The sequence below is a fragment of the Trichoplax adhaerens genome, genomic scaffold, assembly GCF_000150275.1.
Source record: "Trichoplax adhaerens TRIADscaffold_5 genomic scaffold, whole genome shotgun sequence".
Taxonomy (NCBI): domain Eukaryota; kingdom Metazoa; phylum Placozoa; class Uniplacotomia; order Trichoplacea; family Trichoplacidae; genus Trichoplax; species Trichoplax adhaerens.
The window spans coordinates 2,400,828-2,427,288 of NW_002060947.1; the positions used below are offsets into that span (position 1 = coordinate 2,400,828).

The 26,461-nt window shown below is 32.8% G+C and overlaps 4 protein-coding genes across 4 annotated transcripts; 2 read left to right on the forward strand and 2 right to left on the reverse strand.

Moving 5' to 3' along the window:
- Positions 1–9,579: 9,579 nt before the first annotated feature.
- On the reverse strand, positions 9,580–10,593 carry TRIADDRAFT_56368 (uncharacterized protein; the record flags this gene model as incomplete). The annotated part of the gene is made up of 1 exon (XM_002112792.1): positions 9,580–10,593. The coding sequence occupies one exon, from the start codon at positions 10,591–10,593 to the stop codon at positions 9,580–9,582; it is 1,014 nt and encodes a 337-aa protein (XP_002112828.1).
- A 4,470-nt stretch (positions 10,594–15,063) lies between these two features.
- On the forward strand, positions 15,064–17,643 carry TRIADDRAFT_56369 (uncharacterized protein; the record flags this gene model as incomplete). Its single annotated transcript, XM_002112360.1, has 12 exons — positions 15,064–15,180; positions 15,421–15,502; positions 15,768–15,847; positions 16,048–16,146; positions 16,238–16,291; positions 16,374–16,420; positions 16,538–16,649; positions 16,720–16,788; positions 16,854–16,993; positions 17,116–17,203; positions 17,266–17,432; positions 17,562–17,643. 12 exons carry the CDS (start codon positions 15,064–15,066, stop codon positions 17,641–17,643), a joined length of 1,137 nt encoding a protein of 378 aa, XP_002112396.1.
- A 3,287-nt stretch (positions 17,644–20,930) lies between these two features.
- TRIADDRAFT_56370 (uncharacterized protein) lies at positions 20,931–22,469 on the forward strand (the record flags this gene model as incomplete). The annotated part of the gene is made up of 3 exons (XM_002112361.1): positions 20,931–21,063; positions 21,980–22,282; positions 22,405–22,469. The coding sequence occupies 3 exons, from the start codon at positions 20,931–20,933 to the stop codon at positions 22,467–22,469; spliced, it is 501 nt and encodes a 166-aa protein (XP_002112397.1).
- Positions 22,470–24,702: 2,233 nt separating this feature from the next.
- TRIADDRAFT_56371 (uncharacterized protein) lies at positions 24,703–25,691 on the reverse strand (the record flags this gene model as incomplete). The annotated part of the gene is made up of 4 exons (XM_002112793.1): positions 24,703–24,863; positions 25,062–25,146; positions 25,309–25,378; positions 25,471–25,691. The coding sequence occupies 4 exons, from the start codon at positions 25,689–25,691 to the stop codon at positions 24,703–24,705; spliced, it is 537 nt and encodes a 178-aa protein (XP_002112829.1).
- Positions 25,692–26,461: the final 770 nt, after the last annotated feature.

A 26,461-nucleotide genomic window follows, 5' to 3' on the forward strand; every position in this document is an offset into this window, starting at 1 on the left:
TAGTTCTTTCAAATATGCAATAAAATTAAACACCTCGATAGAGATATCTGATGACTAGATATGATAGAAGATTGTACTTGAAAAAAAATTGTGTCACCGTCTTAAGTTAGAAATTCGAAAGATTTTACTCTATGGGCTTCAGGCGGATTAATATCATGCATAATAAAAGAATTGGATTTAAGCAGTTACGTATATTACATATATATATATATGTATTTACGATAGTATCTCAGCTAATGTTAGGGTTAAGTTAGGGTTATATGTAAAAAATGAGTAACCAAAATATTTAACTTTCGACATTAACTTTACAAATTTACAAAAGACCACGCGTGTCGTTCAAAATAAAAAGTTAAAAAATACGTGCGTTACTTCCAAATTCAGAAACGAATCTTTAGCTGGAATTCCCTGCTGTCAATAGATTTAGCCTGTAAAAACTATCGTAGCATATTTAAGAAGTTTTACCGTATATTACTAAGAATGGTAGCATATGAAAGAAAATTTCTTAAAAAAACACTCCCCTGTTTTTAAAAAGGCTCTGAACGTATGAAAAGAAACAATTAAATATAATCATATTTATGTACGGGCCCGAAATTTAAACATTGCAATGTCATAAATACGTGACGGTACGCCGATGAACAATGATCACATAGCGGAAAATACTGTTAAGAATCTGATTAAAGATAAAACCATCACAAGTGAAATCAATTGACAGATTATGTATTGTACATATATATCTTCTATACCTAAAATTTACTAGTACAATGAAACTATATAAATTAAAAAGTTTTTGACTATGACGAAAAAAATTATAATTAAAATATTGTTCACTTATTCTAATATACTACAGTAATCAGTTGTAATTTTTACTATACTATTAATAAATACCATTTTCATATAGTACCGTACAGAAAATGAAAAGCCATCCTAGTTCTGTACGTATATTTAGAAAAAATACGTTGATATATCTGAAAAATATTATCAAATTTTATAAATAGGAATAGCTATGAGTATGAAAAAATAAACAAAGAAACTAACTAAATTATTAGGTTAGACGAGAATAATATTCTTGAAATAGCCATCGAAAGATTATTAATAATTGTACACTGCTACAATTATATCTGATTAACCGAATAATTTATTGGGTTAAGGCAGTTATAGTCACTGTACACAAAAATGCTTTGAAATGCATGGTCTTAATTCAGATTTAAAAATACCAAGAAATTCAACAATTGACGCAAAAAGGATAGAGTAGAATCTCAGCTACAGTATACTATAATTATTAGTGCTAATTCATCAATACATATAACCGTAATTCTAAATTAATACGTCTACGATTTAAAGCCTCGCTCATAAAACTTAGATTATTTCTGTATGGCAGTAATCGTTTCAATATATAGTCATACTGTACAAATAGCAGAACAAATGCTAATACGGAATTCGCCTCCATAATAATTAATTGCCTGGAGCTTGCTTTAGAAATTTAGTAAATATTTGTTGTACAGTAAATTATAAGCTATAAAAGTATGCAAAATCTCAGAACAGAGATAAACTATAGAAATATTTGAAATATTTTCTAAAAATAACCCTGCAACGATAATTGTGCTATAAAATTCCTACATTCGACACAATATTCTAGTCATAATTATAACGTTGCTTTTTCATCTCTAGATAGGTGTTAACTTAAATATTTTGATAAAAGGCAGCAATGCAATATGATATGCTCATGATGGTAAATTCTTTCCCAAGGAGCGAGCAAAATGTTGAGTCACAAGATCTTCTTGGCTTTCTGTGGTACGATTGCCTGTCAAGCTGCGAGCAAAGTGTTCCTCTACCATGTTATCAACATTGACTTCCTTAGAAGATTTTTCACAAGTTTTGTTCTCTCCAGATCTAATTCAGATAAATTACAAAATTACTTCGCATTTCCCATCTTAATAGAGATGTACGAAATTTGTAAAACATTTATAAATAATCAATTCAAACCCGTAAATTTGAACTTCTTCACGCGCTGGAAGCTCATCACGGCGTCTTTCATGGTTCTCGCTGCTTACCTCACCTAAAAAAAACTTTTCTATTAATCTGGAAGTTGAGTGGAACCACATACAATGAAACATTAATTTTTATTATTTCTTTTTAACTATCTATGTCTAAATTTATGAAGGCTTAAAGCAGTAAAGTGGGTAATTTAACCATAAACAGAAAAAGTGATGTCTACATAATAAAGCTCTGAAATACGAAAAGTAAAATAATTTCTAGGTAAAAATGTAAGCAAGCAATCACTTGCAATGTTACGAAATAATTCTAACTAAAATTCCCATATACTCTCTCAATGCACTAGGATTTTAAATAAGTAAACAACTTTCATGAGGCGTAGTTACATTTATCCCTTAACCTAGCAGTTTTTGGCGCAGATGTATGTTAGTAGCTGTCTTAAAATACTCCTTCTAAATACCAAAACGGGATTCGAATGTTGACTGGTCTATTTCGGCCTTGAATCAGTTATCACGTCGTACGTGTCCTAAAACAGTGATTCATTCTTAAATTTATCAGGTGGTGTACTATGAGTCGATTTAAAAGGTTGCTTAATTTTCTACGATGTTTTTGCTTGTCGAGTGTCTGTCTAAACGTAAAATTGATCGCCTTTCTAATATTAGTCTATTACAACCTGCATTTTTGTATATCAAAGTAAAATTGTTTATAGGCCCTTAAACGTTTTTGTTGTACAGTATACATAAATCAAAAAGTCGTGACATGACAGTAAAAATATTTATAAGGTCTCACAATCTTTTGTTCTTGATAGTAGTAAGTAAAATTTAGGAGCTTAGATATTATTATGTCCTGGATTTTGTTCTTATTTATATAATTTCGTTAATTGTTAGAACTATTTATTTATAATCAAGTGTACCCAAGCGTATTTAAATACGCCCGTTGAAGATGTCATGTGCACCCATTGCTCGTACTGTACTTGCGTACCTAACTGATTTTTTTACTTTATGTACCCTCATATTAATCTAGTCGATGTATATTGGTATCATGACTAATAAGAATTTCTTGGCTAGATTTACGATAATCAGTATAATTATAAGGATAACTAAATCTAGGCAACAGTTACTATTGTAATGTAAGCATAGGATACTGTATGAAGCGTGCGTGAAATGAATGCTGCTATGTTAGTGTGGAAGTTTATACTAAAACCTATTTAAGAAATTTCTATATTTTTACTGAATTGTTATTAAAACAACTTAAAAAGAGTTTATGTAACTTAAATTCTAAAATCTACAACGAAGCCTGCGGATCTTATCGTGTATAAAACGAGGAAGAAAGTCTCGCTCGCACATCTAGTTCATATTTAAAATTTGCCGACGTCACTAATTTTTATACAAATCCTGTTAAATCGCGGCTTTTCTGATGATGCATATTATATTTCTGATGAATATTATCAAAGCTGATGTTGATAAAAGAAAACATTTTTGATATTATCTTTATATCATAAACTCTACAAAGTTCCTCACAATTTATCGTGATGCATAAAGAGTTGTCGAGTTATAAGACGGTGAATTATTAATTAAATTAAATTAATTTAAATTAATTAATGTATTATATATACAGTATAAAGTAATATAATTTAATCAATTAGAGTACAGCATGTACAGTAGTGTACATTCACTTTTGGTAATTAAGAAGATTGTGATAAGTGGAACTTGAAATAAATTTAATTCTATTTTCATATATTGCTTTCATTTAATCTTGACAGGCAGACAGTAAATTCTTACGGTTGGTTAACAATACGATTATTGTTATATCTATATATATAGTGATACTAAATGATACGGTAGTAACTTGCGTGCGCAATAATAGCGATATATAGTGTCGAGTGCCGTTCTTTTTCGAAACTGGATAATTTGCCGCATTAAATTAAAATTATGCAGTCTGGAATTGTACGCTGTAAAATATTCAATCCACTCTAATAATATCAAAAGTAGACACTGCTTCATTAGATTAATTTTATGCTGTATAGGATCGAACTCCGCAAAGTATTCAATTCACCCTCGTAACATCAAACTTATACTAATCGATATTGTTTTCACCTTTACAGGTTCTGATTGTGTTTCACCAAAAAACCTAATTTCAGATACTTACAATTAAAGTATAACGTTATTTGAATCATTACAAAATAACTAATTAGTTAGATAGTAGAAGTGGTCTGTACTTATCGAACTGTTGCTAAAACGGAAATTGATGTTAAAGTCTAAAATTTAGAACAAAAGAAAGACGAAATCAAATCTTTAATTTTGCTAATATACCAAAATGAACTGCCTACAAACCGATAAAATATGGCTGACGTAATCGATCCTAGACTCTACCTGATTAGTGAAGCGGTAGCACTCTTTACAAACAGCTACGTCGCAGTAGCACAACATATACGCAATTATATTGGGCATTTAGGGTAGGGATGACGATTCAGGGTATTTCGAATAGAGATCCTTATCACAGAACCTAACTCTCTTAAATACCAATATTTGTACAAGTAACTAAGCAAACTTATTTGCAAAACTTTCTTTACTTGAGGTAGATGCAAATAGATTAATGTAAACTATTCTTCACCTCTTAGTTCAGGCATTTCATCTACGATTATATTTTTTGTCAAGCTTTGTAAGTTATTTCTGGTATAGTAAACGCGACCATGAATACGTGCGAAACCTGAACATAAATAGTATTTCCATTCATGTTAAAAAATTCAACTCGAACGCTATAAAGTTTCAGACTTGCACCCAACTGAACCTTTCTTAAGTCTAATTCTGAGAACGCTAAGTACCAGTGCCCTAAGTATTGTAAAGAAAGATAATGTACCAAGCAAGCTACTGAATTCCATCTGCATGTATATTGATTCCTATTTGAAGCTCAACACGAATAGGTTATTAACTTTTTGATCTATTTACGAGAAATGAATTTTTATGCAAATCGTACGAAATTAATCTCCCGACAGATTCAGTTTAATTAAATCGCTCTCATCTTTGTCTTTAATTCGTCATTGTATAAGCATTCCAAGATGCTTGTACGTAAATAAAACTGAAATAGCTTTCTCTACAGACTCTTTATAGGAGATAGTAGAGAACTATGACGACTGGTATAATGATAGGTACAGAATGATAGCCGTATTAGTTGCAGAAATCATACGTTTCTGTTCTGTAAGTGGTGTGAAAGTGTGGCACCCAGTGATAGCGGCATTAATGCATGATGAATAGTGCAAGAACGGTCACTGTTTAGTAATCACGTCGCAGCCGTTGAAATAATTCAAATCGAGGGTAACGATGTGTTAGTAAGCGAATTATCACGTGTGTTTATTACGTGTTTTTATTCTAACAGTACAATGTAACGCGCAAATTAAGAGACAGTAGTAGCAAATACATCAGTAGAGATTGCCAACAATGAAATAGCTGCATGTAGTAGAATTATTGTAGCGCTCGACACTATATAGGTTGAAAATTTTCATGAATTAATATGTACAGTACTGTAAAGGTTAACCTCATCTATGTAGTAATATAGCATGTAATTATTATTCACTGTCAATATAAGGTACATATGAATGTAGTAAATGAATAATCTGATCAACTATATTTACATATATAATTATTAGATTTTTATCTATAACATTATATACTGAACATAATATACCGGATTACTGTGCTGTTCGCAATATCTGCCTTCATTGTCTATTGTAATTGCAACAGCTATGACGAACATGTGTCAAAGCGAACAGTATATTCTTTTACAGCTTCGTGTTCGTAATTAATTGCATACCATCCTAATGTCTGCTAAATGCAGCATAACAATAAAATTTTCAGACGTACTAACGATGCTACTGAAAGCATCTCAGGCTTGACCCTTAGGTAGACTGAACGCTATATTATCAATAAGAACAGATGAGGCATTACTCTACATGCAAGTATATTACCTAAACTGATTATGAGAGACATTACAATAACTTAACCTGTAGATTGTAAACTAAGCTAAATTAAAATAATTAAATTTAGTATTAACAGGAACATTTTACCTACTCGTAGAAGCGGAATAAATCGCATTGTAGACTGTATTGACGTCAAGAACAATACTTTGCTAGTTAAAGCCCATAGTCGTATACTGAACCCAGTCATATTCAGTAAATGTTACGAAATTACGATAAATATCAAGAAAATTATGGTAAAGAATCGGCGTTATATAACCGTCATCTGGGCATAAAGGGTTAAGTGTAATACAACAGTATACGTACAGTGCAATAATTGCAGAATATTAATGAAAGAAATAAAACTGCTGAAAGCGAAATAGAACCAATGCGTAGTACACATACTGTAGTAGATCAAAATCCACTCTCGAGGTTGATGTGCCTAGCATTTGGCTGTCCCGGAATATTATACTTCGTATTCGCATTTGCAAAGTATTACGTGTCAATGTTACAGTTCTACAAACAGTAATTGATAATCAAGCCTAAATAAAGACTTAAATACAGTACACGTACAAAAAAATTAGCGGATTCCCAAATTCGGTAGTAAGATTGCGACGTAAATATGACTGCTTGGAAATTGTTAACTGTAAATTAATCAACTGAGCTTAATTTATCAATTTTTAGAATTAGAGGAGATAAAATATGATAAACTAATACCTTCCGACGGCATAAACACTTAAGATATGGAACACAATCGGGGATTACTAGAGGATGCAGCATTCTCTGGTACTACTGTACTGTACTACATAAATGTAGAACACACGCGTAAATTCTGTTAATGCACCATTAGCATGTAATTTCCGTATGTTCAAAACACAACTTAAGCTTCGGCTATCAATGCTACTGTATGTGTTTGGATCTTTTCTGTACTGTATACAGCTTTGGTGGGAATAAACTAATGTAATTCCTATGGCAAAAATTTGATATCTATGCTCATTTACCAAAATTATTAATTGTAAGTAACTATTACAATTAGTAACGACTGTTTCGCATAACTAGATCTGTAAAGGTTCTAGATCCTTCAAGACGTTCTGAAGCAAGAACCTTTCGGGATTTCGATTTTTCACTGGGAACTGGTTCTTGTTCGATTCAGCACAGCTTAATCTGCGTTCCACGTTACAGTATAGTACCGTACACGATAGACTCGATAAGTCTAAAGTACAATATCATAGTAGAGAGAAAAAAATTCAATGGTGAATCCGATACAGCAAATCGTAAATCTTGTATCTCATGTTGACGAGGGCTACCTAGTAATGACATTGATCTGTCAAAGCAACCTGCCAAATTGTATATTATGCGTATGCTAGCCAATCTAAACCTGCATAGTGATGGATGTGGAAATTTCTATACGTACAGTAAGTATAGAGTTTAGCAGTTTAGAGGTTGAGATTTTTTTATTAAAGTTCTTTCACACTTTTAAAGTGATGAAGACTATCTACACTGTACGCTGATTCCGGAAGTATGCATAGTTTTTTCTCTCCCACTCTCCGTTTGGCCGTGATGGTATTACAAAAAAATCGTCTTTTACTTTATGCACACACAGTAGATTATTATTATTATTAAGACTCATTGGCAGCGTCAAAAGCGCCTAACAATGATTAAACTCTTTATTGAGCAATAAGATACAACCCCCAAGATCTTTTAACCTCATTAGCAGTTCGCGGATCAATTTCATAAAGTGTTTAATATCGTCCTCTATAAAAGACTCCGATGGTTCGTATCTAATTCCCGGCGTACCGCATAGTTCACCCATCTATTAGATTTAGATTCGGGCAAGAGCTAAGTTGCGAACAGATACATTGGAATGCAACGTGCAAATCAATATCCAGCATTCTACAATACTCTACTGTACAATACGCGTATGTGCCATTCGCTAAAGTTATTTACAACTTTACCTTCACTGTGTAGGAATTCCAAAACAAGATAAAATTTGAAAAGAAATTCCATAATATTATTATTACAGTGCTGTGAATCATATCCAATTTGTATACCTTTAGAACGATACATAATAGAGCGCATTGAAGACCGTAGTATATCACTACTGCAGTCATTAACTCTTCCAATCAAATGCATGAAATTTAAAGGACCAAGTTCATCGAGCAACATCATGCAGAAATTTACATTTAATAATTAACCATCGTCAACTTACAATTTTGGGCCATCACTAAATGCGCTGCGTAAGACAGCAATTCAAGGGATGATTTCTCTTTATTATCCATGCCTCAATAATTATAATAATTTAACTTCTGACGAGCATACAGTATACAGTAGTACAGTATAAATATGCACTATACAGTATATATATGTATGTTGTATAATAGTACTGTACAGTATCTCAGTGGTTTTGCAAATTGAGATTCGACTACGTCATATATTATTGCATAAACGCTTCTTTTACAAGTTATTAAATGATCATCTAGTATCTTCCTCGTTCTCCTTGTGCAGAAAAAGAAAGAAAGAAATATGTACAATTCTACAGTAACTTTACTTTATTACTAAACCCCAAATCAGCTAAAAGTGTACTGTACAGTATCAAACTCGGTACTGATCTGGCGTAGAGTATTGTACTGTGGCCGTGTACTGTACTGTATTGTACTGTACTGTGAGTCTAACTGTGACCATACAGTACGAGAATAGCAAAAGTTGTTTCACATTGTGAGAGGGGTAAGCAATGATTCAAACAACTTTTGCTATTCTCGTATGGTCGACTGCACACTATTAGAATAATGTATCATCGTTTAAGCTATTTACGCTGAGTATCTGAGTAATCGGGATTATTATGGCTGGGGCCTACTGCACACTGTGCACAGTGTACAGTACAGTACTGTACTACAGTATACTGTACATGTACTGTGCAGTACACTACAGTCCAAAGAGGAAAAAGAACCTCTACAGTACAGTACAGTACTGTACAGTGTGGACGGGCTAATTTCTATGATTTTGGTGCAAACAGATGGATTAAATTTTTTTTTTTTTTTTGACAAATTTTATATCAGTCTATAGTACAATTTGCATGGATGAAATAATTAGAAATAAAATTATATGAACGAGAGAATGAGTCAAAGACAACTGTGGTGTGCTTTATTGTACATACAGAGTACTGGACCATACCATACCGTATGATTATTACATTTTAAATAAGTAAAAGAAATCTTATAATATCAGATATTAAATTCAAAACCAACTGACATGCACTACTATACGCGGCAACATAATTACAATATAAGAGGTTGATGCTTATGTTAATCAACTGCATGAGACACGCAATCAAACCGCTCGCTACTAATTATATATAATTATTGAACTACGAGTATTCAGTTTCTGCAAAGACTAAAAATAATCTCAAATGCATTGACAAGCTTATGTACAGACGCAAACTTAGCCAACTAAAATGTTTTATACCTTAATAAATGACAATTCTCTAACAACACTTAGTGTGTGCATAACAACTTTGTAACATTATTAAAAAATTAGTACCCATAATATAAATCGATTTACAATCAGTGGTCTAAACGCAACTAAAGACTATAAAGATCTAAGCAATAGTATCTAGCAATTATTATAAAGGCTAGAGTTTAAACAGAGGTTACAGTTTTAACATCAGCATTCAAGTATTCGCTTGTTGATGTTGTCTCTAAGTTGTACTTCGAAAAAGTAAACATTTTACAGAAAACTTTAAAACATTCAGATCTGATGTCGGGCGAGAAGTATCCGTACATTAGCGGATTAAGAGCTGGATATGAAAATGCAATAAAAGAGGTTATAACTAAAGCCTCTGATCGCACTTGCGTTCTTGGATCGGAAATTTTTTCTTGCTGGATAATGAACATGATAACAAATGGACAAAATCCCAGGCAAAATGTACAGAGAAGGATGGCCATTTGACGTAAGGCTTTGATATCGTAAATGATGATAGACAAACTTCTTCTACGCGTCATCTTCTGATTAAATGAGTTCATCCTCTGGCGATGTGAATAACTTGTAGAAATGATCCTAGTGTATGTTAGTAAAATCACCACTAAAGGTAGAAAGAATAGAATTGAAAATATTGCAAACAAGAACGCTTTCTCAGCAACCAAATCATTTGCCCAAATTGTACAGTAAGTTGCATTAACAGGTCTAAATGTCACTAAAGGAAGCATTGGTACAACTGTTGCAATACTCCAAATACTGATAAGCAATAAAATTAAGTTCCGTGTTGTAGACTGTCTAGGGTAATTAAAAGGGTACATTACAGCAAAATATCGATCAAAACTAATGACGCAGATATGAATATTGAGATTAATTACTAAAGACTGGCCAATCTGGCGCGTTATGTCACAAAGAATCGGTGTCTGCAATCCATCTGGATTAGCCCATCGTGGTAAAATGTAAATTGCTCCAAAAAGAATCCCCACAAAGGCCATGCTAGCTATTATCCGATGTGAAAATGTCCATAATTTTCTCCTTAATAATATCAACAACAGTAATGAGGTATTAGTTACTACAGTCAACGCTCCAGTAACGCTCCAATATACTTGTGTGAAAACATATCCATCATTAGTTCTGGGGTTCTCTAGAGAGCTATTAACAGCAGAAGTATTAGCCATGCTTTAACTACAACTTGACTTCCTATGTCACATGAAATTTGACATCAAAAGTCATAGATAGCTATTTTAATTCATGTAGAATTCGAGTTTTAAAAAATGATAATTAGATTTAAAATTGAATGTAAATATTGACGTAGACAAGATCTGGCGCCGAGTTTAGGCAACACTAAAGCTTCTTTAGAAGTCAAATCGACTAGCTGCCTTCCTGGATATAGCGTGACAATGTTTTTCATTCGAAATTTATATGCAATAGCAAACTATCGTCTCCTTTAAAGCTGTGAATTCCTAGTTTAAATGGAATAATTTGCTTTAAATTTAGCACAGAAACGGTTACGCATTGCAATTCATAACAATAATATTTTATCACTTCATTCTACTAAAACGAATCGAACACCTGCATGTAATTTAAACGGTGTCGGCTACTTTTACGTACTGTTATATACCGTGCAAGCTGTGATACATATCAAAGTCTATATCAAATACTACTACATCTCTACATAATTTATCTTACTTCAGAATTTTCCAGTTCATAGTGACTGCAATGTCCAATACAAACACAATCGATAAGTAAAAATAAACAACTTTACAAATAGGACTGGGTCAGCCATTATAAACATAAATCTTGTGCTATGAATGCCAAAACATTTACATTTCAACCACTTTATTCTACCGAGTCCGAGATCAATACTTCAAGAAACGAATACGAAAGGTTCCAGATTTTGATTCAACTATTATTCCGGAGACACTGCATAACAGTAACTTATTGCAAAGCACAATGTAACAAACAAACAATTGTAGACAATACTAGACAACCAAGAAGGCAACATCAACAACAAATCTAGGAAAACATACATATTTATTGATTCAGCTGATATCAATGAAACGGATTAAATATTATCTACTTTGCCTTTAAAGTGTAGGTCTAATACGACTATAATAATCCCGATGGAAGTCTGGTGCTTGCAATTACGGTTCAAAGTTTCCTCGTCTACTTTAGGAACATAATCATTATATAATTATATTAGTCCGATATTAATTTGTTGATGTAAATTTCAAAATTTAATAGAATTTTTAAAATCATATTTAATCAGATTATTTATTAATTAAAGTACAATCAATCATTTTTATTAATATGGCAATACCCAAATCTAAGAAAATTTATGGATGAATTGTATAACATTACAACTTTGGTAAATAGTGCATAATACGGTAAGTTGTATGGAGTTTTCGTTTCTTGGCCTTCTTAAATTTACGTTTGCAGTTAATACCAATCTTGGGCGAGTAGTTGAAGTGTTTCCTACTGGAATTGGGTCCAAAGCGACAAGTTTGTCGATAAGCGTAACATCAGTGAATAGATAGAGCTAGCTGACCACCTCCGTTCACAATGAACGGAGTCACTAGACCTGCTATCGTAGTATAGCTATAAGTCTGTATCTTAAGCTCTCTAGCAGCTGCTAATGCTACATATGGCTGCTTATATCGGTTCACTATGAACGGGAACAGTGTCTGTCTGTATCTGTACGTATATGTAGAGTTCTCCAACAACTGCCAGTTCTGTATATTGTACGTACCTAGGTCCTCTATATCCAAAGCTTTCTAGCAACTACTAGTGCCATATACGATTCTCTATATCAGTTCGCTATGAACGGCAATTGCCACTGTATATGTCGGCCTTTGTGTATATTTAGCTATCGATATCTATACCTCCAGTAGTGTACATGTACATTGTACAGTACAGCACGTAGAGCTCTCCAATAGTGTTAGTGCTATATATAGCTATCTATAACGTACTACCGTATACAGTTTTTTCATCATTTTATAGCACCTTCGCATGTTAAATTATCACTTCAGAAAGTAATTATCCCATTATCGAAGTAATTTTAAAATCTTATATAAAGGTTCGATTTTAAATATAACCATCCATATTCGATGAAAGTCGAAAGTGTAACGTGCTTTGGAATGATTAGATGGACCAGACAGACAGCTTTTCAAAAATATATATGTTTATTATATTATTTATATATATACGTATGTTATATTAATTAATTACATACAGTACGTATATCGTTATGAGGAAATGTGATGATACATAAAGTAAAAAGTATAGCATGCGATGTAGAACGAATGAGTATCGACTAATACAAAACTCTGTATATAGTAGCTACAGAAGAACTGCCTGCCGTTTATGATCAGCTGTAATTTGTGTAATAGGCAATCAGACGCCTCGTACTTATACCTTCTCTATAACGAAAATATTACAATCGATATACGGTACGTACTGCATAACGACCAGTAATAATTATATAATGTAAACGTGGAGTTTTTTGTTATTAAAAAAAGGGGAGATGTAATATTACCCTGAATTGTATACGTGATTTAGTTTAATAATGTGATCCGTTTCCTTAGATATGTTTTAATACTAAAAACTATAAGTAAAACGCTTAAAAAAGACCAATCGTTATGAACCTTCCTATACAAATAGGTCTCTTATTAGAAAGTAGCCTTCTAATTGATTAATCTTTATCCCGATGAAAATTTGCTTAATTAGAAATGGCTACCGTAAATTTACTGCTTAAATGTAAACTGAATTACGGATATAGAATCTCTCAAAGTCAAGAGCTATATTAAAACCATGCCTTTGCGATCAATTTTGTACAAATTGATGCAAAAACTCTAATAAATTTTAAATTTTTTTATTTATTTTATTTTAAAATCGAAATGTATCGGATCACGTGGTATACAGTACGAAGCTAATTGATAAGCGTCACTTGTCTACTGTACTGTACTGTAAGAAATTTCCATTTAGTACTGTAACAATTTTAGACTACTGTACTGTACTGTAGTACAGTACAGTACATGTATTTGCAGATTTTACGTGAAGATTAGAACTAATTTAAAGAAGCGAAAGCCAGATTTACAGTACAGTACAGTACATCCCTGAATTATTGGGCTACGCCTACATTTAAGATTTTATCTGCTTTGGGCTTGACATAGCCTACACAGTTTATTTTTCTTAGTGCCACCGAAGTTAATCCCGCTGTACTGTACAGTACACTACAGTATGATACTGTATATTGTAGACCAGTTCTACAGTACAGTATTACTAGCCTCTCGGTATCTGATTCCTGTTCAACAACCTAAATAAATATCTTGATACTTCTCTGAGTCTAAAGACAAGTCTGAATCACTGAGTTTCCAATTAAGGAAAATAGTACAAAAGCAGGGACTTCTCAAGAAAAATAAATTTCATGAAGAGCCTCACAATCTCTAGAACTTATGGTTTTGCATGTTTCTTCAAGCAGGCGTACAGTAGCGGGTCTCTAAAAAACGTTCATTACAGTTACAGTCTCAGCTGCGTATGACAACAATCGCACAAACTAAACCTCAAAATTTTTTGCTATTCAGTACAGTACTGTACATACGGTATAGTGTAATGTACTGTACTGTACTGTACATGATTGTGCCTTAATTAATTAATTAAATTTAGCTGCCTAAAACATGACCCTAAATCATTCTACTGTAGTGCATCTAGTGGACGGTTACAGTTTCGGGTATGGTAAAACGATTGTTAAATGGCACCTACACATTTTGTCGGCTAAATGCGGTTATGTCCTGTCCATAGAGTTAAGGAAAACTCTATGGTCTTGTCTCTCATTATCGAGTACAGTACAGTACTGTACGTACTACCTGCTTTAACGAAACCCTCGCTCTTGATTTGCGATATTTCGTGTGCTGTTAAGCTGCACTGGTACGTTTTACTACAGTAAAGTATGGTTGCAATTTACGACATTTTAGGTTTTAAGTATTACATCCAACCGATACAGTGCAGAGTGTTAAGGTGCATTGCTGATTTAATATTGACTGATAGTAAATTGCCCTAGCTAGCAAAACATGCGAGATGCTTCAAACTATCGATTCCTATGTTTTACTTGCTAGCGTAAATTACTATCTGTCAATTGACAATACATCTTATATTGCAATTTGCAAGTTCGTTATGTCGTGCTCGAATCTTTTCAAGGGTTTATGGTTACAACTTTGCAAGTATTAAAGAGTATCAATGCCGGCAGTTTTTTGACGTGCTGTATTACCCTAGTTATACAGTATTGTACCTAGTAACGTACTGCACTGTACTGTACACTGAACACTAGTGTACAGTACTAGAATATTCGCTTTTGATTACATTTACATTTATTCACTCTTAACGCAATAAATATAATGATTATTATAATAATAATAATAATTAATCATAAACATTAAGCATAATGAAATGGTTGCCATGGAAATAGCTCCACCGATACAGTACTTATTATAAAACCAGTACGTACAGCAACATACGAAGATCTTCGACCGTTGCCAATCAAAGTTTACCAAGTACTGTACTGGCAGACGACATCAACTTTAAATATCAAACTTTCCTAGATTTACAGTATTACCTACGACTTCGATTGAGAGTAATTATTACTTATCAGTATGTATAAGTTGGATCTACCGATAGACAATACAGAAAATGCAGCAATTCAAAGACGACGAAATCAGGAAATTCAACGAAAAAGCCAAATTTTTGACGCGAGAACAAGAATCGTTGGTGTAAGTCTACATCAGATCACATTACAATACAGTGCAGATCTTATCGTGTGTGTATTCTAGCTGCATATTCATTCTAAGTCATCTTAAAATTTCGAAATTAAAGTACACTAGCGTTTGGCCGTGATAGTATTCTTATAAATCGTAATTATCTCACGTTATGGGACTGAACCTATGAATAGAAATGTAGAATTACGACTATTTATCGCAAATTAACATCTCTTCCAATTTTCCTGTTTCTAGGTTGATACATCTGCTCTCAATAATCAAATAATAGAAAAGCAAAACCGAATCGCTACTGAAAAAGCTAGAAATGAAGCATTTGGTAATTAATAGATACAGCCAGTTGTAGTGAAATTTTATATGGTATTTTTTCTTAAATTTACAGTAAAATAAAGCAATAGCGTCATGCGTTTCCAATAAAATCATTATAAATATTACGCTATATATGCAAAATGTCTTGTCACAACGTTAATATGTTCTGATGCATCTAACTACTAAGTGTATGTGCTAAATTAACAACTTATGGAAACCTATGAAAACAATTCATATGATCTCACTCTTTACTTTTAAAATCACGCCAATATTAGCTGACATAGCAATAACAAATGACAAGCTAGGATTAATACAACAAGAAAGAGAAGATGAGGCTCGGAAACAATTAAGCAAGGTAAGCAATTATAGTTGCTTATATGCTACTGCAACAATTACAATTAGGGTTACAGACTGTATCTTAAATTCTGTAGTACTGCACATATCATATGTGAGTGTCAGAATGAGTGTAATACTGTACATTAGACCGTCACTTAAAGACGCATTAAACCTCTGATTGTATCCATCTGTATACGTATATAAATTTTTGCAACGCAGGAGCTAAACGAATATCGAAAAACCTATCAACAACCACCCACTAGAAAAGAATGGGATCTCAATGACCCACAGAGACTGTTAAAAGATAAACCTGTTCGGGTAACTAACCATTTACAAAAATAGGAATATAATTACCGAAGATTTTGATATGTTCAGTTGTTGACACTTACTTCGTTTAACGTATCATTAGATGCCCGGCAATGAAAACTGTGGAATTTCTAGTGTTCAAGTGTTACAAGGCGAGGTCAGTTAGACAGTTCATATACTATTAAAGAGATTATCTAGAAGTGTAGGTCATTTTTCCTTATAAAGACTCTATTACGTAGGATGTACAATATGAACATAGAAAAAAAATACAGGCAGAACAGTTACGGTACGTAAGTAAACAAATTAACCGATAAGCAGTATCATAAAAAGTTGTATTGTATAGCCATATAGTTAGTAATAATATGCAGATTTCCGTTTTTTAATGACTCTTTCCTTTCTTCAGATCATGGACGCAAAAACAGATGGAAGAAAAAAAGCTTCAGGAACGCGAAGAATACGAAGCTAACAAACTATTTTACATGAAAGCCTGCGAAGATGATAGAAAGGCCTTAGAGGTATTTTCCTTCAAGCAATATAGTTATACAAAATGCAATAAGATTGCTTATCTCACTTCTTAACATTCAGCTGGAAGAAGCAGAGAAAGATTGCAAGCGAAATATTAATCTTGCAGTAAAGGACTATAATTTGGCACTGGTAATAAATGTAATGAGTAAAATTTGCATGCATACTCTTAAGTAACTCAAATTTGATCATCGTAGGCAAATCATAAAAGAGACCGTGAACAAGCTTTTAAGAAGCAAGAGTTCGATGATAATTTTACAGAGCTTAGCAACCATTTGCACGGAGATCTCCTTACAGAAAATCCTGAAGCGTCAGTAAGCGCCTACGGCCCTCACAGGTTGGTTAAATTATCTTTAATATTACCGAATGTATTATTGAAATCCGCACATTATAATTGAAATATCTCATAGTTGTTCTAACATGCCCGATTCTACCATACTATTACATTCTATTCTACAGAGTTATACCTGATCGTTGGAAAGGAATGAGTAAGGAGCAATTAAACTCAATATACGAATTTCAAAAGCAGCAACGTTTGGATAAAATGGTAAAGTATAATATGCCACTAAATCGCAAATTATTTCGAAACTAAATATATAACTTTAATAGACATCTAAAGTGCACGATAAAGAAAGTGACAACGAATGGGTTGCAAATAATAAGAATGTCGGACGAATGACAATGCTAATTGAAAATGAACAGGAACAAAAAAGACGAGCCTTAGCCAAACAGTTTATGGAAGACAACAAAATTCTTGCGAATGAGCAAGATGCAAGGTATATTGTCCTAACCCATGTAAATCTTATCGGCTTACCAAATGCCTTTTTTACGTTACGACTAGTTGATGATGAGAACATGACACATTTACATTAAATCCTAATTAACACGTTTTGATGTTTATTTAGAAAAAAACAACTTAATCATGATACGTACAGAAATGAAGTAACAGAAGATTTCTTCAAACAATTCAATACGGCAACTAGATAACTGGATCTGAACCGATAATTTGTAGCTCTTAAATATTTATGCTTCTCTGCACTACCTGATCATATAGTGGTGATAGTAAATCATTTTTCATTTTCTGTACGTATCAATTTAAAGAATGTACGTCAAATAATCTCTGACTCATTTTTACTTAAAGCTAACAATAGTGCAGAAAGGAGATCAGGATAACAATGTTATCGTACGGTAGTATCTAATGTCATTACAAATGAATTACTACAGTACATCTTTTATCACTATTCTATATGTGCTTGCCAGCTTCTATCGTGCATCATACAGTTAATCGGACAATTATTTGCATGGCTACAATTCTTACTATTCAGTTATCAATTAAATGTCAGGTGCCTGTATGTTAAGAACACTATCGAACCTGTACGTGTTCATTTAAAGCATAGTATACGTACTAAACAGCAAGCATTGCATTGCTTAGCTAAATCTAGATAGTATCATATCTATTATTAGCTCATAATTACTATAAATTTGCTTATTACTCGTAACCGACAATTTGTTCTTCTACAAACAATATCTTACAAAATAAATAAACCAATTAACAGACCTTTGTCAATTTTCTATACATTATATCGTTATATACCTCTCATATAGTTTGGCACTCTCTCAGGCTGCAGTTCAACACGTTCTTCATTCTTATTCAGTTACTCTCACGCCTGTCTATGTGCCTACGATACATTCGTATCTATAAGCGATCTATGCCGCATACGCGCATGTAAGTAACAAGGTGAGCACTGTTACTGTATCACTAAAACTCTTAAGACATTACGTCAGGGTTTACTAATTATCGCTTAATTCTATGTTTATAACATTACAGTTCCGTTACATACAGGACGATGAGATGTTATCATCCTGATTTACGAAACATCAAAGGTGGATCATTTACTATATAAGATCTCAATATATTCGTATCTCCTTTGATTCTGTGACCTAGCCCTAGGTCTTTGCTGCCCCAAAATTTCTATCAATTAGCAGCATTCTATATTTTAGGCCTTACAGATTAATTTTTTGCAAATTTTAATAAGGACTAACCTTAACCCTTAACGATCGATATCCCCAAATAGGAAAATCATTTATTTAATTTATTGAATAATAATATTTGAAAAGCCAATTACAACACTATCCACTGTAAATAAAAAAAGCAGAACACTGAAACATACAGGGAACCGTATTTACTGACTACGAAGAAATTTATACACTGTAATACGCAGATGAGCTAGCTCTAGGCTTCAATAAGAAAGTGCGAGTATACATGTTAATAATTGCATTATAATGAATCTGAATTCTTCGTAGAATACAAATCGTATCAACAATCGTATAGTTATAGACTCTTAAATGATGCACTTAGTAATCAGGTAACAATTAGGAATACGCAGGTGTGGTAGTATCTCAGGTAGTTGGACAAAGATTATAGAGATAAAGAAAAGATCTTTATTAAAGAGGCAGATATACCTAACTAGCAGAGATCAGTTTTAGCATGGAGCCAACTTAGAAACGCAATAACTCTCCCCAGCTACATCTAACAACCACATATATTGTGCAGTACAGTAAGCATAACAATCACATGATATATCATGGTAGTTTGCTGAGTTAGATAAGAGTCATTGAACGAGCTTGTATAAGTAGACATATACTGGGTTATACGATAGTAGGCACTGTTAAACTTAGAAGCCTAAGAACACGATTCGTATATTGCATACAGATAGTATAATCTTACTGTAGTATATCAATAAGGCTGCAGTATACTGTACTGGTAAATTGATTCTTACAGTTATTATACCAATCGAATCACATCTTTGGAAACCTTGCAAACGTATACGTAAACATAAAACAACATTGAGCATATTTAAAATAAATATATATATATGATACGGCCAAAGCCGGTAATGTAGCCATTACCTAAGTATATTTTATATATAATTGATGTTATTACTTACTAATTAAACAGGATGTAAATAAGTTTAATTCCATATCATTTGCATATTATTCCGATAATTTAATTATAATAGTGTATTTTTGGGGGTCGGAAACAGACTTTGTTAGAATTGCTACGCGATGCAACATTGTGCGGTATGTCGGCTTAAATTCGTACAAATACGTAAGTCTGCACTAGATATTGTTAATTAATCTAATCTATGGTGCCTTAAGTATCTAGTTATAGACAGACCATCATAGGTCTTAAATCTAAAGCCAAAATTCTTAATTGATATTACACTGACTAACTGCAGACGTAATTAAAATTAGAAGATTCAACCTTGTGCCGTCATATTAAACTAAACTTGCATTCAATGTAACCGTTTAAAGTTTGCGAAAGTTGAAAATTGGCAATATCGAAGTAACGATAGCGTCATTAAAAACATACAAAACATTATGCGAGTTATCAACAATTATAATCATTACAGTTTTCATAAAGCCAAGTAATATTTTAATATACTACTCTATACAAGTATTATCACTGACCAATCATAGTCTAGCTCGATGGCGGCATCCACATTATCTCAACATGTATAAACTTTCATAGTGTTATGTACCGGATAAAAGCACTCCTGAATTTATAGAGCTTGATATGGTAATAGAGAGATAATAAAAATGAAGTCTTGCAAACTGCCAAATGAATGGTCATAAATAATCGTAAACAATGTTATGTTAGCATCTATCTAAATTTTCTACATAATTAATAAAATATGACCTTCTAATTTCCGATGTTCGCTGCAATTAGAGAATTATATCATCCCATCCTTTAAATCCTAAATATAACTTAAGGAAGTGGGAGTGAGCTGCTGTTAGTATTAAAATAAACAACGTATTAGTAACGCGGTAATGCAACAATAAAACGTTTAACTTGTTATCTAAATGAAGATAAGTACAAACGGAGATTAGGTATTATGTAAATATTTATATAATCAATGTTTCAATAACACATATAGGTTTAGGATAAATTGTAACAAATGTGAAACATTTACGACCAAATAAAGTTCCTGAAGCTCCTGGTGGTAACCTTATAGAGAATAGTAACTTATAGCCTCGAATCATGATGAATACAGAGTTCATATTTTATGTTTGCTATTTACTAGAACGTATGAGCAATAATATTAATTTTATATTTATCTATCTATGTCTGGTATAAATAACCGGCTGCCAGCTGTTCTAACGTTACAGTAGAGATGGTACTCAAAACAAAGTATTTAAAAACTCGAAGTTATTCGTAAAAGACTCAAATTAAGCAAACTGTAAGAGAAGGAATCAAAAAGCAGCGAAAACAGATGTGGCATATGGAAGGCATATCATATTTTGTTCTCTTTTACCTTATCCTTGCTGGTACAAACACCAATGGTGTCAGTATCAAAACGGACGAAAATTCTTCCTCAAAATCGCAAACGGATACTAATAAACAGGGTAAAGAGCTATATTAATTCGTTTTTCAGTATTCTTTACTACTAGTAGTAATTATGCTAACGAAGAAGTTTGATATAGAACTGAAAACTGACAGTAACTACTATCGAAATGAGTGCACAAGAATTTCTTAGATAAATATTTCAAAATTGCAATACTCATTACCACTGCAACGTAAATATATGTTATGTGCGAAAAAATGATAGCATAGTATGATTACTTAGTGAAACTTGTATATACAATTAAGCTAGTAGTATAAATTAGGATAGAATTCAGCTGAATCATGAATACTAGAACACCAACAATATAGCAGAAGCACTATTTTTATTGTGCCAATATAATACCTGAACAAGTTATAACGTCAGACTTATTTCAGTTCTAATGTTCAATACACATCGTCAGCTATCTCTTGCAACCAAGTGAGAACAAACTTATCATTAATCAGATATTCTTATAATAAAAGCGTATAAAAAATATCGAATATTGACGGCTTCAGTATACAGTTGTTCTCAAAATTCAATTAACTAGCAATCCAATCTTCGTATTATGTGTTCGATGGTTTTATACAAGCTGTATATATACACATGTAAATATATCAATCTTTCACTTACCGTATGAATAGTTTGCAATCGGCTCATTTTTATACAATACTAAACTCACCTGTAAAGTCCCAATAGTTTCAAAGAGGTACAATGCTTACTAATGTATTATAAGACACTATAATATTAACATATTAACATAAAGAAATTGTCATATTTTTAAATAAGTACTCGTAAACCTAATTCTACGCCAGGCTCTGAAAACTAATGTAATAGTAAGACACGTACTTAAGAGTTTTAAATATATAAAATTTGGAATAAAGCTGGTGTTTGCAAGTACTTCCATGAGATTTTTAAATGATACAATAATTTAACATTAGGCAATTTTATTCGAAGTTCAGTAGTTAATGAATACCTTTGTGAGAAGAAGGCCTTAAAAGCATGTTGGAAATTCGCTTCTGGTTTCAATAACAGTCAGAGAGGTTTTGTCGCACTTGCATATGGTCAGAGAGATACCTGTAAAATATTTCAAATCTTTGAAAACTGCTTATCGTCTTCTTTGACTTATAAGCTTGCTAAATGCCGATGGCCTCACTTGCGCCAATTCTACATAAGATACGCTGCTAAACAAGTAATTTATCGTACTTTGCAAAATAATTGCATCAATACTGCCGAACGCCAAGGTTAGCTTTTAGTAATCTAACTAATGATTGCAATAGTAGAATTATTAAACCGATTTCATAATTACGAAAATGTTACGCCAATTACTCTAATGTATTCGTGAATTTATTATACAACTTAATAGGGAGAGATTATATGGTTCCTGAAGAGTGCTATCATCATCCCCTATTTATAATTTGCGATCAATAACCGAAGCCTTAGTTACTGCCGTTTCGCGAGAGCATAAGTTATTGCAGTATGACAATTACCATAAAAATAAATTCATTACCTTACTACGGTTTGTATTAAGTGTAGTACTGACATCATGCTAGATCTATCTTGACCTATAAGTGCAGTAAAATCGCCATTTTATGCATATCATTACAATTATGAAATGCGTCGAGTACATATAGCAGTAAGTCATGCAGGATTGTTGCATATAAATATTGGCATACGCATACACTGCTGCACTATCCACCCATGCATATATCAAGCTTTCGTTTATTTTACCTTGGTTATCGCCATAATTGTGGTAGATTAAAAGGCAGTTTTAATTCGGGATAATAAATAAGTATTAAATACAAATATTATAATTGTAAATTGAAAGTCCAATCATTCTCTATATTTACAGTTAATAAATTTATTAATTATCTAAAATTTACCGGAATAAATCTTTGTCGTCAATCTGACTGAAATAAATTGGTGGATAAATTCACGTTAATCTGAAAAAAATGTTAGAATGACCACGAAGTTGCGATGTACGTCTAATCTATCATACTGATTCAATTGTAATATTGTATAGTAAAAGATACACTTGATATCTTAGAGAAGACAAAGAACTTATTTATTGAGACAGAGAAGCGACCATGAGGAAGATCTAAGCAGAAGTGAAATCGTTCTGATAACGTTCACAGACAGACAACGAGATAATTATATAAATAAATGAATGAGTGAATGATTATTAGTTATACTTGTAGAAATACGCCAACACTTACAATCTATGAACTCTACAGTATGAGATATATTGTAGTTATAATTCAACCCATAATGTTACATCCTCTCTACTTTGCAAGGATCTATGAATATTATAATTCCGTATTTGTGTGTATCTGATGATGGCTAACAGTAAAGCGGAATAAATTACGTTGCATAATTATAATTAATTATTAAGCGTTTTGTTAAGATACATAAATGTACACTACATTATGTTCTCTCGGGCGACGCTAGGTCAATCACGCAGTAGTGAACATGTCAATACTACAATTACGATATTTGTATTATACGATTATCTTATCAGTTGGGCAGCTATGCAGTTTATCAGCCCTAATTCCTAGACGTTACAAGTCTATCATACGTATATAACACGCTGCTGTACACGGTATATTACTACATAGTTACTGTCTTGACTATTTTACCAGTAACTTATGAAACAAAAATATAGTATTGCTAATCCATATTGCCTCACAAATCAACACACACCCCGGACTAAAGCTTTAAACCTTTTCAACTTTACCCTCCCTAAAATAAATGGACTCAAAACATCTTTTGCACCCCCCCCCCCGTCCCCGAAAAAAATTCTTGTACTACACACTATGAAGTAGAAATAGTTACCGTATCACTATGTGAATGTAATTATGTAACATAGACGAGTAAATGGTGAACTGCGACAGTAGTTTGATGTGAGACTTATCGGCATCATAATTAATTGCCGCTTCTTAGAACTGCAATTTTGCATTATTTAGCTGCCTCTGATGTGTAATATTTCTGGCCGTACATTGTATAACAACTGTACAGTACAATATACATGCCATATTCGCAATAGTATGTATTTATATCGTCAATGTTATCGAGTTCGAAAAGTGACAATACAGATATATTTTTCGATACACAACTATAACATAGACTACTTAATACAGTATTCCGAGGTGTTCATTAGTCCATGACTATACACTATACATGAAGAACGGCGGTAATGCTACGAGACACGTAGGTCCAGGTCTTTCTTTCATTAGTCCACGGTACAAGCTACAGTTGTTTATATTTCATAAGTTTACGAGTATCATGCTTTTTGTCTTTCATAAAATGCAAGATTATACATGAGGCAATTTAAGCCTTTTCAACGCTGTCTTGATAATGAAATCAACAGAATATAATTTTAAAATTTTCCCTAAACAAAATAATACTCCAACTGACAGCTTAGGTGTTATAATTTATGTGAGATTATGCAATTAATGCTATGGAAACTTTTGTTTATTATTAAAATTCTTAAATTATTTTATATCAAGGCCGGATGATATTCTTCAGCGATGGCGATATATTAGTAAATGGGAATTAACTGCCATATGTGCATCTACCAAGTTCCTATCTGCTATGAGTGATATGCATACGCTTTAGCAAATTGAAGTAGGCACTAGTATGAAAATAAATGAATCTATCACTTCTTTTAGTACAATCCTTCCGATGATACAAAGATAATTGACTTGATATACTCAACAATAACTCGGTCAATCCATGTCACTGTTTCTGGAATGACGACACCGCCTTCAAAAAAACCAAGATGCCCACCGTTTTGAGTTACAACAAACAGAGCTTTATCTTTAGTCGCTATGGAAATCAATTTCAACATATTAAAATTCTTTCGATATTACATATTGCGTATATATTTCTCAAATCAAGAATCATAAAACATGACGAAACGTAGATATACTTCTTAATAATGATCCATCTGTAAATGTATTTGCTGCAGCTTTTTGAGCTGAAAAGATTCGTTTACGTCCATATCGAATTCCTACTATGACTTACATGATAACGAAATGGCCGGCCCAAACAGTTCCGATGGAATCAGTGGATCATCAGAAGAGTTTACAAGTAATACGGGCAGTTCCAGCTGAGATAATGTCAGTTAATGAAGGAGAAATGTTAAGGGTAATCAATTTTACAACATTCTTATAAAGCACTGCTATAAAGCACTTATCACTTTAGCGTTAGCTATCGGTAGTAACTGGTGCGTTATACCGTAGTTCATGGTTATACACATACAACAGTTTACCTTATGTAAGTAGAACTTCGAGCTCGCCCAATCGTAATAGTCTGATAGCGCAGCAAAGCCATTTACTAGCCTAAGTTCAAATAAATTCACCCAAATAAACATTTGTCAACATTCCTGGATTCTGTAACGGGTTTGACCTAAATTGTTTATACTACGTTAAACCTAGAAAAGTTCTCATCAAGCTCTTCTAAAATTCTTGATGAATAAACCCTTTTCTCTTCAACAGCAGGTATATCAGTTTTCTTTATTTCGCTATCACTACGACCATTTTTTATATAAGGTGCCTCACAATAATAATCCCATTTAATCGAGTTTGACGTAGCTGAAGGATAAATTTCTTTCCAATGATTGTTAATAATTTGTTTTTGGCGCCTGGTTATCATGTAATTATATATCACTCGACCACTGTTCAAGCTATTAAGAAAGGGACGAGATCTAAACAGAATTTGAAAATTGTTAACTACAGGAGTATTACGAAAGATACTGTATGCGAACCTTCAATACAATCCAGTAAGATACGCAAATTCGCTAGTATCACTTTATACACTTAAACGAGCATAAAAAGTACTTTTCAATATCATATCCTTGGCATATTGATATGGCACATAAAAAGTATGACTGGCGGGAAGGCTTTTCTCCAAGGTACTTCATTAGCAAGTTCGCGCCCATCGAAAAACCCACTCCCACCATCAAACTGTTATTGTGAAATTTTCGTACAGCATACTGTACCGCACCATCAAGATCACACGTATGGCCTATGCAAAATATATGAGGCATATATGTTTACGTCAGAACACAGTGTGATTGTAGTTAATAACTAATATAATTAACACAACAGAACAGATAATAAGTAACAAGAACATGCTGTAGTAATTCTGGTTAGCATCAATGTACTTATTATTACTCAAAAAAAATGCCTATGTTGATCTGTTGTGATATTATAATACAATTTACACAAATTATGGTATGTATGCATTACAGGATTTACGGTTCAGCACTTAAAGAAATTAAATTACAAATATTCATACTCTACCGTAAGTAAATATTCTCGGAGACGTCAATGGTACTGAAGCATCTGTTCCGACGTGATTCAGGACAATGACACGATAACGATGTTGTAGACAATAAGTTACAAAGGTCTGTATGTATACAG